Source organism: Gracilinanus agilis, chromosome 3, assembly GCF_016433145.1.
Source record: "Gracilinanus agilis isolate LMUSP501 chromosome 3, AgileGrace, whole genome shotgun sequence".
NCBI lineage: Eukaryota > Metazoa > Chordata > Mammalia > Didelphimorphia > Didelphidae > Gracilinanus > Gracilinanus agilis.
In genome coordinates, this window is record NC_058132.1 from 640,026,979 (window position 1) to 640,040,428 (window position 13,450).

At 57.3% G+C, this 13,450-nt stretch overlaps 1 protein-coding gene across 1 annotated transcript in view; it reads left to right on the forward strand.

The window, feature by feature from the left end:
* The first annotated feature begins 2,788 nt into the window (after window positions 1–2,788).
* Window positions 2,789–13,450, forward strand: part of ANKFY1 (ankyrin repeat and FYVE domain containing 1) — a 41,083-nt gene continuing 30,421 nt past the window's right edge. Inside the window, exons 1-3 of the mRNA XM_044669490.1 lie at window positions 2,789–3,084; window positions 11,074–11,192; window positions 12,187–12,322. Of these exons, the coding sequence (XP_044525425.1) occupies window positions 2,789–3,084; window positions 11,074–11,192; window positions 12,187–12,322 (551 nt within the window). The remainder of the gene's footprint in view (window positions 3,085–11,073; window positions 11,193–12,186; window positions 12,323–13,450) is intronic.

The following is a 13,450-nucleotide window of genomic DNA, read 5'->3' on the forward strand; positions in this document are numbered from 1 at the left end:
CAGGCCCCACATAGCTCATTTTGTTCTCGCTGGCTTTGTGGGGAAACTGAGTCAGAAGGCGATAACGGACTTGCCCCGTGGTTCTGCGCCAGCTCAGGCACTACCCACTGTGTGACCTCAGCCCCTGCCGGCTCTTCAGAGCTCTCCGTGGGCAGACATTTATAAAGCACCTACTGTGTGCCAGGCCCGGCCCTCCGGGAGCTCCCAGTGTGGCCAGGGGACCAGTGGGAGGGAAGAAGGGACCAGAGCGGAGGAGGGAGAGTGCTCGGGGCCTGGGGAGGGCCAGAGAGGGGCCCCAAGTCTCTTGTTGGTGGGACCGCCAGGAAGCCAGGGAGTCTGGAGAGGGAGGAGGGGCCCTGAGTGCCAGCCAGAGCTGCCACTGCCACCGGGCTCTATTGAGTGAGGGCTGATGGGGCCCAGAGTGGGAAGAGAGCCCCCGCCTTGGCAGAGGCTCTGACTAAGAAATCCCCTCGCCTTTGCTCGCCCCTCCTGGGGTGGACCCTGGGGACCCCTGGCAGTGCCACCTTCCCCCTCTCGAGACCAACCCTTCCTCTGGTCTCCGCCCTTCTTGTCCCGGGCACCTGTGCCAGGTGTGGGGAGGCGGGATGGAGAGCCAAGGTCAGGGGAGGCCTGAGATGGGCTCCTTCCAGGGAGAGACCCCGAGCCCTCTCCAGGTACTGTGTGAGAGCCTTCAGTGTTTGCCTGCAGGGCTGCCCTCTGCCCCAGGGCCTGGTGTCCTGGTGGCTCTGAAGTTAAGTGACCTGGCCAGGGTCATGTGGCCAACACGTCGGCAGCAGGATCGCCACGCCAGCCTGAGGGGGGGTGCAGGGTGTTTGGGAGGGCTGCCCTCCCACCTTCGATGGCCCCCCGCTGCCCAGCCATTGTCCCCTGCGGCGCGGAGAGTTTGGACGCCCCCCCCCCCCAGTTTGGTCCAGCGGCCACAAAGGGTCAGAAGCCGGTGCTGGGGGGCGCTGAGAGCTCAGTCAGCCGGGGAAGGCACCACGGTCACCCCCTGCGGCCCAGGGCTGTGCAGCTCTGCCTCGCCGGTCCAGGCGTCACCCCGCCAGCTCATTGGTCGTCCTCAGTACGCAGGGCACACGGCCGCGGCAAGAGAATCCGGTTCTTGCGTAGAGAGCTGGCGATGCCATGCGTTAGAGGACTGCCGGCAGCAGCCAGGAAAATCGGCCTCAGACACGGGCCGTGTGACCTCGGGAACCCCTTAAATGCTCTTTGCTTCAGTTTCCTCAGCTGTAAAATGGGGTCCCAACAGGGTGTTCCTCCCAGGGTTGTCGTGCGTGTCCAAAGGGATGGCACTCCTAAGGCCCTGGCACCCAGGCGGTGCTGGGGAAATGCCCGCCATCCTCTTCACCTTCCCTCCGTGCCATTAAAATGACAGAACTCGGGGCCAGCACAGTGGCTCAACAAATGCGGCCTCAGACCCTCGGGCCCCCGTCGCCTACCCCTTCTCGTCTTCTGCCTTAGGACCGATACTTAGTATGTCTGAAGTCATCTACAGATGAGGAAACTGAGGCCCGAAAAGAGCGACGCCCAGGTCAGCCATGAGGCAGCGGGCAGCAGAGGCAGGATCTCCAGTTTCAGAGTTCTGGCTTCTGGTCCGAGTCGCCCATGGAAGAAAGGTCCAAAGGGGAGGGCCTGGGGCTGTGGGCAGACGGAAGGAAGGAGAGAAGCCCTTCCCTGGGCCGCGGGGCATTGGCACCCTCACTGGGGGTCCCCACCCTGCATGACATCGTTTGGGGGCAGCCCTTTCTCTCCCGGCTCTCCGGCCCGACCGTGGGGATCCCTTGGAGCGGGAGCACAGCTGGCTGGGCAGGGAAGCTCCTGGAGGGAGAGCAGCTCATTCCGAGGTGCTTAATGAGGGCCCCCCGACTTCAGAGCCGCAAGATGCATTTCGGGGCCCCACCCCCGCTTCCTTTCCGAGGCCCTCCGAATGGGGGAGACGCCTGTGTAGGAGTTTGGATCTGGCCTCAGACCCTGGGCGCGCCACTCCACGCTGGCTGCCCCTCTGTTGCCTCCTCTGTAAAATGGGCCGGGGAAGAAGTGGCCAACCACTCCCTGGGAGTGGAGCAGCCTGAAGCCGCGGGGGGCGCCCGGGGGCCCATCTGCCTCCTGCTCTCCTGCCCTGGGAGGGGGGCCCCTGGGCCCCGTTCAGAGATGGAAGCTCTCGGCTCCCAGGGGACCCCATATGGAGCGTTTGGCTTGAGTGAGGTCTGCTCCCCATCAGAGGCCTGGAGACGAAGCCCGTTAGCCCCAGGCACTGGCGTCTGCCGCTTCTGGCTCCTGGCCCGGAGCCCTGTCAGGAAGGGGGAGCCAGCACCGGCCGAGGGGTGGGGGGCAGGGGCCCAGGCCACGTGGCCACACCTCGTTCCCAGCCCCCCCCACGGCATTCAGCCCATCACATCTTCCCAGCTTTGTGGCCCGGTTCTGATTCTCAGAAACGACGGGCCTGTTCTGGACCCGCGCGTGGGTGCTGCCCAATGCTCATCTGGCTGCTCGGGGAGCCGGGCACGCTCTTGGGGGGCGGGCTGCGAGTTCTTCGGGTCAGCCCCCCCCCCGGGTTTCAGTGGGGGCTGGTGACCTGGCGAGAGCACATGTGGACGGTGCCCGGCACCTCACATCCCTCCAGAGGCGTGGCTTTTGTAGCGATGCTTGCTTTAGGGGCCGGACCAGGGAAAGGGGGAGCCCCAGAGACTGTGCGCGGCGCCGGCTGTCCCTGTGTCTCCAGAGGATCAAAGGCTCGTTAGCAGAGGCAGATGTGTGTGGTGTGTGCATGCGTGTGCATGCGTGTCCGTGTGCTGAGCACGTCAGAGGCGGTGCCCCGGAGCCGCCTCCTCACCGCACCCCTCGTTCCCCCACAGAGGAGGTGGCCAAGTTGGAGAAGCACCTGATGCTTCTGCGCCAGGAGTACGTGAAGCTGCAGAAGCGCCTGGCGGAGACGGAGAAGAGGTGCCGGCTCCTGGCCGCCCAGGCCCACCAGGAGGATGGCGGCGGCGGAGGCGGCGGCGACTGCTTCATCACGCGGCTGCTGAGGATCGTGGCGGACCTCTACGAGCAGGAGCAGTACAGGTGAGGCCCCTTCCTCACAGCTTCCTCTCCGCCGAGCAGGCTGTGGGATCCAAGCCCCAGCGCTTCCCTGCCCAGAGACCCCGGCGGCCGGGGACTGACCCCCTTGCCCATTCCCCCGGCCTGGCTCCCACCAGCCTTTGTCTGTCCCTCCTTCAGTGGCTCCCCCGCACAGTTATCCTGTATTGACCTTTCAGGGTGTCCCCACCTTGCACCCCTCCCTTACCCAGCCTACCTTTGCCAGCTCTCTCTTGCCTGCCCTCGACCTTGCCAGGTCTCACCTGCCCTCCCCACTGTTCCCTAACCTGGATGCCTGCTCTTTTCCCAAACCTGGGTAATTGGTGAGTTCTCTGTGTCTCTTCTCTGCCCTTTGTAGCCACACTCAAAAAGATCGTCCACACTGGCACCTGCACTTTCTTTCCTTTACTGTCTAAGCTTCTCTTCTGACTTCTGACCTTATCATTTCCCTGAAATGACTCCTTCCTGAAGCTGCCAATGCATGTGCTGTCTCTCTCCGTCTCTCCTTCTCCGTCTCTCTCTTTGTCTCTCCTTCTCCCTCCTTTCATCCCTTCTTTTTCTGTCTCTGTCTGTACCTCTGTCTCCTTACTGAGTCCCTTAAAATTTTTTTTTTAAATTTTTTGTGATTCTCTTGAGTTCTGTATTTAGGTATCACATCTTCTGTTTATTTCTGGTCTTTTCTTCAGGAATGCTTGGAAATCTTCTATTTTATTAAACGACCATACTTTTTTCTGCAAGAATACAGAGAATTTTGCTGAGTAATTGATTTTTGGTTGTAGACCCAGTTCCTTAACTTTCCGGAATATCATATTCCATGCCATCCTGTCCTTCCATGTGGATGCACTCAGGTCCTTGTAATCCTGACTGTAGCTCCATGATATCAGAATGACTTCTTTGTAGCAACTTGTAATATCTTTTCCTTTTTCTGGAAGTTCTTGAACTTGGCTATAACATTCCTGGGTGTTGTCTATTGGGGATTTATTGCAGGAGGTGATCTGTGGATTCTTTCAATCTCTACCTTACCCTCTTGTTCAAGAATGTCAGGGCAGTTTTCTTGGATAATTTCCTATAGAATGATGGTCCAGGTTTTTAATTTGGTCATGATTTTCAGGTAGTCCAATAATTCTTAAATTGTCTCTCCTGGATCTATTTTCAGGTCTGTTGTTTTATCAATGAGGTGTTTCATATTTTCCTCAACTTTTTCATTCTTTTTATTTTCTTTTATAGATTCTTGCTGCCTTGTGAAGTCATTTGCTTCTGATTGTTCAATTCTAATTTTTAAAGACTGAATTTCATCCCTGACTTTTTTTGATCCTCTTTTTCCTTTTAATCTATTTTTTTAGGTTATTGTTTTTATCCTTTACTTTCTTTGCCTAATTTCTGAGCTGGCCAATTCTGGCTTTAAAGATACTATTTTCTTGTTTTAGTTCCTGTGCCTCCGTTTCCAGATGACCTATTTTGTTTTTTAAGTTTTTTCCCCAATTTACTTCCATCTCTCTTAATTGTTTTTTTGAGTTTTTCCAGAGCCTGAGTCCAGTTTGCTGGAGTTTCTGAGTTTTTGCTTGCTGTTCCTTGGGTCCTACTCTGTTCAGTTTGTTCTTTATCCATTAACTGGATAGAAGCTGTTTATTGTAATTTCTTTTTTCTTTTTCTGTTGTTTACTTATATTTTTTCCTTCTTTCCTCCTCCTCATTGCATATATTCTTGCTCCTCTGTTTATTTGCTTTTTCTGTCAGTTTGGGCTTTTCTACACTGATGGGTCTTCTTCTCTGCTCTGCTGATTAACTGGATTAGGCTGATAGAGCTGACCTATTGTATTAATGAGCCCTGAGGCCAAATCTTCCCCAGCTGCCAGCAGAGGCTGAAGGTCTGGAGGCTAAAGGTAGTTACCCTCAGTCCTCCCCTCTGCTGCCTCTCTACCAGCCTCCTAGTCAGAGCTCTTTCCATGGTGGTACCAAGGTACTCCATCAAGGTTGTAGCCTTTGCCCTGGGATCCCAGTCAGCTGGATTCCTATGGCAGGTCTGAGGTCAGTAGGTGGGGGAGGGGTGTTGGATTTTTTTTTTCCCCTTATAATTGAAGATTTAACTTTATCTGCACCTCTTTCAGGCTGAATCATATAGGAGAGACTTGTGGCTCCTTCTTATTGTTGAGTCTGGCTTTCTGTTTATTTTGTATGCTTGCTCTTCTGGTTGTTGGCTAGCTCTGTGAGTTTGGGTTTTCTGCCCTCTGGAGGCTTCTTCTCTGCACTATTGATAAATTAGATTAAGCTAGTGGAATTGATCTGCAGAGCTGGATGTGCCCTGAGGCCAAAACTTCCAGAGGCAGAGGCCTAAGATGGCAGTGTGGTGGCTGAAGGCTGTGACCAGCCTGCCCTCTTCTCTGTTTCTGCCTCCCTGCCAGCCGCGGTCAGAGCCCTGAGCTTCGTGTAGTTGTGGTAGCATGGCACTCGTCCTGGCTAGAACCCTTGCCCTGTCTAGCCCTGAGATCCACCAACTGGCCGAGTCTTAGTGCAGGAGGTGGAGAACCTTCCTCCTTTCTTTTCCTTAAACCCAAGAATTCAACCTTCTCTGCCTACCTTTTTTTTTTAATTTTTTTAATTAAACCCTCACCTTCCGTCTTGGAGTCAATACTGTGTATTGGCTCCAACGCAGAAGAGTGGGGAGGGTAGGCAATGGGGGTCAAGTGATTTGTGTTGTGAGGAAGATTAGTTAGTAATTAATTAAGTATTAAGGATGGACTTAGCAGGAAGGAAGGGAGCATTCCAAGATGGAATGAAGGAGCAGGAAGTGCCCTGAGAGGGACTCCATTAGTGGTTGGCACAAGCTGTGGCGAGCCCTGGGAGGTCTCAGACCTGCATCCTGACTCCCTGGATCCTGAGAGGTGGCAGCTTCTAGCAAGAGGACGAGCCCTGCAGAGCAGCACCCGGGGAGGAGGGTTTGGGATCTGGTGGACAACATCTCAGGCTCACTCTCTCTACTTGGATACCTTGAACCACTCTGGCTTTTGGCATCCTGTGGTCATCCGTGGCTTACCGTGAGAACCGCAAAGCCACCCTCAGCCCTTTAGCTGTGCTGGTCAAGCCTGGCTGGAAGCATGCTCGAAGCCTTCACAGTGACTCCTGCACTGCTCCTTTGGCCTCGCCTGCTTAGGCCACTAACATTAGAGTGGAGAAGTCGTCCCCTCGCCCCCGTGGTTTCGCCATGTGAGTTTTAGAGTAGAATCCTCTATCCCTCCTTTATTTTAGTTAAACATCATTGAAACTGCTAAAACCTTTCACCCTGCCTGCTGGTTTCAAAGCCTCTGGCCCAGTAGTGACAGTTGGCCAACAGCCAGGAGCAGCTTAGCTGTGACCTCTGCTCTCCCTGTCCTGGTCTCGTCTCTCCTACAACCCAGTGTGTGTGCCCACAGCCATTTAGATTTATTGTAACATCCCTGGTGCTCCATATTTTTTAAACACTTGCCCAGCTGGGAAGTGTCTGAGGCCAGATTGGAACCCAGGACCTCCCGTCTCTAGGCCTGACTCTCCATCCACTGAGCTACCCAGCTGCCCCCACTGACTACCTTTTACATTGAATCTAGCAGGAGGATCCTGCCGCTTCTGACCCTCCTTGACTCTGCCCCCTCTGTGTCTCGTGTCTGTCTCCCTCCTTCTGTCCCTTCTCTCTCTCTCTCTGCCTCTGTCTGTATTAACCTGTTTTTTGTTGTTGTTGTTGTACTTTCTGTGCATTATCTTACGTGAGCCATATAACAATAAGAAGGGACTCACCGCATTCCTTGGAGATGAGGAAAATGAGCCTCGGAATGATTAATGGCCTAACAAATGGCTGTCAAACTGGCAAGCTGGGCTCCCTGCCCCAAATGTCGCCTCCATCCTTTCTGCCACACTCAGGAGGTGCCAGGATGGAGGGTGGGCCCTGCAGAGCGGATGGGATGCCCGGCCCCACGTGCCACCAAATGTTTTCCCAGATTTCTGGTTTCCCTTCGACTCTTAGTTGCATTGATTTTGTTTGTACAGAACCTTTTAGATTGAGCCCAAATGATCCATTTTGTTTTTCCCGGCATTCTACATTCCTGGCGTTTGGTCATAGGTTCTTCCCTCGTGCCGAAGCCTGGCAGGTAAACTTTTCCACGAGCCCCTCATCTGCTTATGGCGCCACCCTTTATTTCTAGGCCAACTTTCTGACTTTCTCCCGGCGTCGGGAGGAGACGTTGGTCCAGCCTCGTCTCTGCTGTCCTGACGGCAGTTTTTGTTAAATTGTTTTGTTTTGTTAAATCTTCGGAAGCTTCGTGCCAGCTCTGAAACAGAATTGGGGCAGTGACTAGGCAGGTGGGTTCAACGGCTTGGCCAGGGTCACCTAGCTAGAATCGTGCCAGGTCCTCCTGACTCCAGGCTGCCCCCCTCTTCTCTCTCTGGGTTTTTGGGGCTCCGCTCACCCCGCTCCCTCTTTGACCCCTCCTTCTCCGGATCACGTCCTCCAGCCTGGTGGCTTCGCTGTGCCCGGGGTGCTCTTCCCTCCTCGCTCGACTGTCCCACCTCACTGGCCGATCTCCTCAGTTCTCATGGATGTAGTGACCATCTCTAAGCTGATGCTTCTCAAGCCCACTTTTCTTCCCCTAGACTCCCCCAGCCTCGCACCCGACACGGTGCCGGGCCTGTCCCTTCCACCTCCGCACCGTCTCCATGACTGCCTCTGGCCTGCTTCAGGCCTTCCTCACCTCCCTCTCGGACTCGGGGTCTCTGCTCCCCCCCCCCCCCCGTGTCTCCCCTCAGCACGAGATGCCGGCGCCGCCCCCGGCTGGGCCTCTCAGCTTCAGTCAGTCTGGGCTGGCCGCGCTCTCGCTCCTCATGTCCAGGGAGCCATTCCCAGCCCCGCTCCATCCCTGGGGCCGCCCTCCCTTAGACACTTCCCCGTTACTCCTGGGCACGCGGGAGCGCCTGGTGGCCGGGGCCTCGGCCGGGCCTTTCTCTGACCGCTGGCAGACGCTGTGCCAGGCTTGTGGCTTCTTCCCCAAACGCCTCCCCTGCCTGTTTCTGCCCGCGTCCTCCAGAGGCCACATCTCACTTGAACGGCTCCTTTCTGGGCACTCGGACCTTTCTCTGGGACGTGGGATCCCTGGAGCCAGGCCAGAACCCTGGATTAGCCCCGTCTGTTGGCTGTGGCCTGCTGGCTGCGTTTGGAGGCAGAACAAGGGCCTGGCCCTCCCCGCTGCCTGGCCTGCCCTCACTCCTCCACCTCCTGGCTCCCGGGGCTTCGTTCTAGTGCCTTCCCTGCTTGCCTCTCCTTCGGGCTGCTGAGCGCCCCCAGCACACTGCGAGGTCCCCAGGCAGGGGCTCTCTGGGGCCTCTTGGCAGCCCTGCTTGCTCCCAGCGTGGCACGTCGGAGGGCTGTTAGTGAGGCTTCTTGGCTGATCGGCGGTTCTGAGGTCGAAGAACTTGTCGTTCGGTCTGGCGAGGGAGAAAGAAGCCGGGGCATGGGGAGGCCGTGCCAGCGCCGGTGCCGCCGGGGTTAGGGCCCTTGACGGGGGGACGAGGAGCTGCTCCTCAGATGGAGGCGGTCCAGGCGGAAGAGGAGAGGCGGAGCTGGCCAGGGGGCTTCGGGGGCTCCGCTTGGACGTGGGGGAGCTGCCGAGGTCACCTGGAGAGGAGGAGCGAGGCCTGCACGGGGGCCTGAAGAGGGGCAGAAGGAGGCGGGCAGCCGAAGGACCAGGGCAGAATGGAGGAGGCCCCGGGCTTCCGGGCCACAGTGCCTGGGACAGAGAGGACGGCTTGGCCGGAGTCCGCTGGGTCCCCCTTCCGGCCCCGGCAGCGTCATGGCCTCCCGCCTGGCCCCGATCGTCTCGGCCTCTCCCGGATCTGTTGGCGCCTTGTCCGCCCTGCTCCCGGCACTCCCTCCCCAACCGGACCCTGCGCCGGGCGGCTTTGGCTCTCTCCTCCTGGGCACCCGCCTCCCCCACACCGCGGCCGACTCCGCCGGAGCCTGCATGGCTGCCTCTGCCCGGATGTCTCACCTCCTCGCGGCAGCGCCCATTCGTAGAGCCCTTCGAGGTCAGCCGCCGCCATGCTCACCTCCACCCTGCGCGGGGAGGGCTGGGATGATGCCCATTTTACAGATGAGCAAACGGGGCCGGTGACTTGGCCAGGCTCGCACAGCTGGGACATGTGAGAGGCAGGACTCGAACTCTGCTCTTCCTCCGTGCAGGCCCAGCGTCCTGGGGTCTCGATGTCTGGAGCAACCAGGCAGATTGGGGTCAGGGATCCTCCTGGGATGTGGGGAAGAGGCCGGAGCTACGGGGGCCAGCTGGCCCCCCCCCCCGGGCTGCTGGACAGGGCCTGGGCCAGGGCCATGCCCTGGGGCTGTCCTAGCCTCGTCCCTTCTCTCCGGGCCTGTGCTGGCCTGGAAGCCTGGCCCCTTTCCCACACCTTCTCCCCACGCCTCTGAACACCCAGATGGCCTGCCTCGGCCCCTCAGGAAAAAGAGGAGCCGACCTTCGGTGGCCGCTCCTCGCAGGCGGCAGGTGTGCGGGGACGGGTCGGGGCCACTCGGCCCCAAGGACGGACCCCTGGGCCGAGGCGAGGGGTCAGGAAAGCTGGGCCGGCCCTCCGGCTCCGTCTGGCCGTGAGCCGCGGCCGGACCCGAAGCCCAACAGCACGTTCCCCGCGTCCCGGCGCCGGCTAGCGCGGAGGAAAAGCGTCCCGGACTCGGGGGCCTCCTGCGCTCGCCGCGCGGCTTCCTCACATAACAAACTCCGTCTCAAGCGTCCCTCTGCGGGGCGAACGTTGGCCGAAGCCGAGCTCCGGGCTCTCCCCTCTGCTCGGAGGAGCCAGAACCAGCCGGACCGTCCGGGGCCAGAGGCTCCCCCGGATGCCTCTTTCCATGGTTTCCGCGGACGCCGGCTCGTGCCGCTCTGCCGTCCTGGAACTGATCCTCAGAGTGGATGAAGGGCAGGAGGGGAGAAGGCCTGAGGCGAGCGGCAGCGGGCGGAGGCCATTCACCCAGGGAGGCCGAAGGCCGGCACTCGGCGACTTCTCTTCCCTCGTGTCCGAGGCTCTTTGGGGGCTTCGGGATTCTTCGGGTCCTAAAACGCTTCCCTCGCCCGGAATCGCCCGCCCTTTGGCGGTGCTGAGGATCCTCGTCCGTGAGCCCTGGGCCTTCTCCAGAACCAGTACCTGCGGCCCTCTGGGCTGGCTCGATTTGGGAGGACGGCCGCGTTCTTAGGTCCCCGGCAGAGACAGAAGCTGCCCGTCTGTCCTGAGGAAAGGAGTGCTCGGAGGGTCCCTCCTGGGGCTGCGCCTGGGCTCTCCGCGGGGGCAGCCCGGCCAGGCGGCGGCGTCAGAGCGGTCGGAGATGTGGCCGCAGGCTGCAGCCAGCCGCCCTAGCCGAGAGCTCGTCGCCGTGGGGTGTAGCGGGCAGTGCGGGCAGGGAGCCGACCAGGGCGGCTCCGGATCGTGCTGTGGCTGCAGGGCTGTTAGGCCGTGCTTCCGTGTTCGTCGTGAGCCCCTCCATAATGCTCTTCCTATTCACACGGAGCCCTGGAGGCCGGCAGGAGCCAGGATAGCTCAGAAGGGCCTGCAAAGAAGCCAGGAAGGAAGGTTCCGCCTCTTTTGGCCTTTCAGAGGCTGCTAGCTGGCCCCGGGCTCCCTCCGCCCCACTTAAGTCAGATCTCTGCCTCTTGTTGGCACCGTCGTGTTTAGTTTGCCCGTTTACTGTCTGGAGCGTCCTCAAAGATGTCCGGGGACCGGAGCGGGCACGGAGGGGGCGCGGAGGGGGCGCGTGCCATCAGGGCCGAGAGGGGAGCCTCCAGAAGGCCCAGCCTCGCGGCTCGCTTGCCAGAGGCGTGCTTACTAAGCCGGCCCTTCCCTCTGCAAGCCCCACACCCGCTCCTGCCAGGGCCTGAAGAGCCCTCAGGAGCTCTGCAGACTGGCTTGGCCTTGGCCGAGCCGCTCCACTCATGTGGCCGTTTTCCTTGACCAGCGATCTGAAAATCAAGGTCGGCAATCAGCGCGTCAACGCTCACAAGTTCGTGTTGGCCGCACGGAGCGAGAACTGGAGTCTGGCCAGTTTGGCCTCCACAGAAGAGCTGGACCTTTCAGGTGAGTGGGCCGGGGCTGGGGCCGGGCCGGGGGGCCGGGGCTGCCTCTAATGCCGAATGCCCTTGGGGAAGCGGCCACGGGTCCCGGGCGCCACGCCACTGTGAGGGCAGTCGTAGGGCCCCCAGATCATGCTGCTTCTTACGTCTTTGACTTCCCTCCGTGCAAGAAGCAGCCCCGGATACTTGTACGGGACCCAGGCGGGACGCTGTACAGACAGCATCATCTCCCGAGCCAGGCAGGCAGGTGCCCTCGTAGTGACCCGGAGGGCCCCTCCGTCCACAAAGCTGGCCGCTCGCAGACATTCCCTGGCTGCAGAGGGGGGGACGTGGCGAACCCACGGTCGTATCACCCACAAGTATCTGAAGCTGGATCTGAACTTTACAGGGCTTTTTTTTTTTTATAGAATATTTTATTTCCCCCCAATTACATGTAAAAACAGGTGTTTTTATGATTCATTAAAAACTTTTTTTGAATTCCAAACTCGTCCCCCCCTTCTCCCCCCACCCCCAGAGGATAAGCAGCCTGATACAGATTTTACATGGGCTGCCGTGCCATAACCCGCTTCATCGAGAAATATTGCTATCACTGTGCACAGTGGCCTTCTGGTTCTGCTCACTTCACTTTGCATCCGTTCAGACGTCTTTCTAGGTGTTTCTGAACTCCTCCGTCCGCCATTTCTCCTCGCCCAGTAGAATTCCCTCGCCGTCATGCACCGGGCCTTGTTCGGCCATCCCCCGACGGATGGACGTCCCCTCCACTGCCAATTCTTTGCGACCACAAAAAGAGCTACAAGAAACAGTCTTGTACAAATAGACCTTTTCCTTTTTTTCCCCAATCTTTGGGATGCAGCCTGGTAGATCCAAGGGCCTGCCCAGTTTGTAGCCCTTTGGGGCTTGCTGAGCTCCTTGCACGGTGCCCGGCAGAAGGGCATGGGCTCTACCCCGGTGCTGGCAGAAGCCTGGTCGGTTTTACAGGCCCCTTTTCTCTTCACCAGATGCCAACCCCGAGGTCACAATGGCCTTGCTTCGCTGGGTCTACACGGATGACTTGGAGCTCAAGGAAGACGACGTCTTCTTGACAGAGCTGATGAGGCTGGCAAACCGGTTCCAGCTGCAGCTCCTGCGGGAAAGGTGAGTCACAGATCAGAGAGGGCAGAGTCCTTGGGGACAGCGACCTAAGGAAGGCTCTTGAGGCCAAGTGGGGTGGAAGCTTGGGAGAAGGGGGGCCAGAGAAGCCCTGCTGGAGGTGTGGTAGGTTCACAGCCTTTTAAAAACCACTTTTTAGAAAATTCTCCTTTTTATTACAAACTGGAAATGGATCCATGAACAAAACAGGTAAACATTTCAATTTACAAAGAATGGGAAAAATATTGCATGGGAGATGGTGAGTTTCCACTCTCTCATTCATTTTTCCTAAAAAGTCTACATTCATTATGATTTGATAGGAATAAGACTCCCCTGCTTGTCTTCATTCTCTCTAGAGCTTCCACTGCTCCCTTCTATTTTTTACACTTTTTCAGGGATGGAAGCAAAAAGAAAAGGGCTTTTAAAAAATCTTTTTGGGATACGGGTCCCAGGAGTGGATGAAGGCCATGTGTAGCAGGGAAATCATTTTTACAGCTGCAGCTTCAAAATGTTTTCAAGAGGGATTTGGCCATTTCACAGCTCCACCTCAAGAACTTTTCTTGTAGACCTTCCAACATTGGTCACTTTCCCCTTTGGTGGACTCTGCCAGCTGGTTAAGTGTGTGGTGGACCCTCAGAGTTGCTTTAAATTGCATTTTTCTAATCATTAGTGATTTGGGAATTGTCTCCTTTAGCCACTCTTAGCTTGGATTTCTTCCTTTGTGAACTGCCCATTTATATCCTTTCATCATTTGACTATTAGGGAATAGCTCTTAAGCTTATGAATTTGACTTAGTTTCTCATATTTGTTAAGATTAAAATTGATAAAGGCTGATATAAATATAGAAATTAGTATTTTAATTAAAGCCGTGCTGATAAAGATAAATCATTAGACCACCCACTTGTAAGAATTCAAAACTTGCTGCTTCAGCCATAATTACCTCCCCTCTCATCTTGCCCCCAGTAGCTAAAGAGTAGCTAAAGAGGGCTTACTTTTGATTCTCCTCCCATTTAAACTGTTCTCTGCGTAGTGACGCAGGCATTCCCACGCCCAAAGAACCGGAACCGGAAACCCGTTGGACCATGGGAAATGTAGTGTGATAGTTCCCACGTGTCCATAGAAAATATATATATA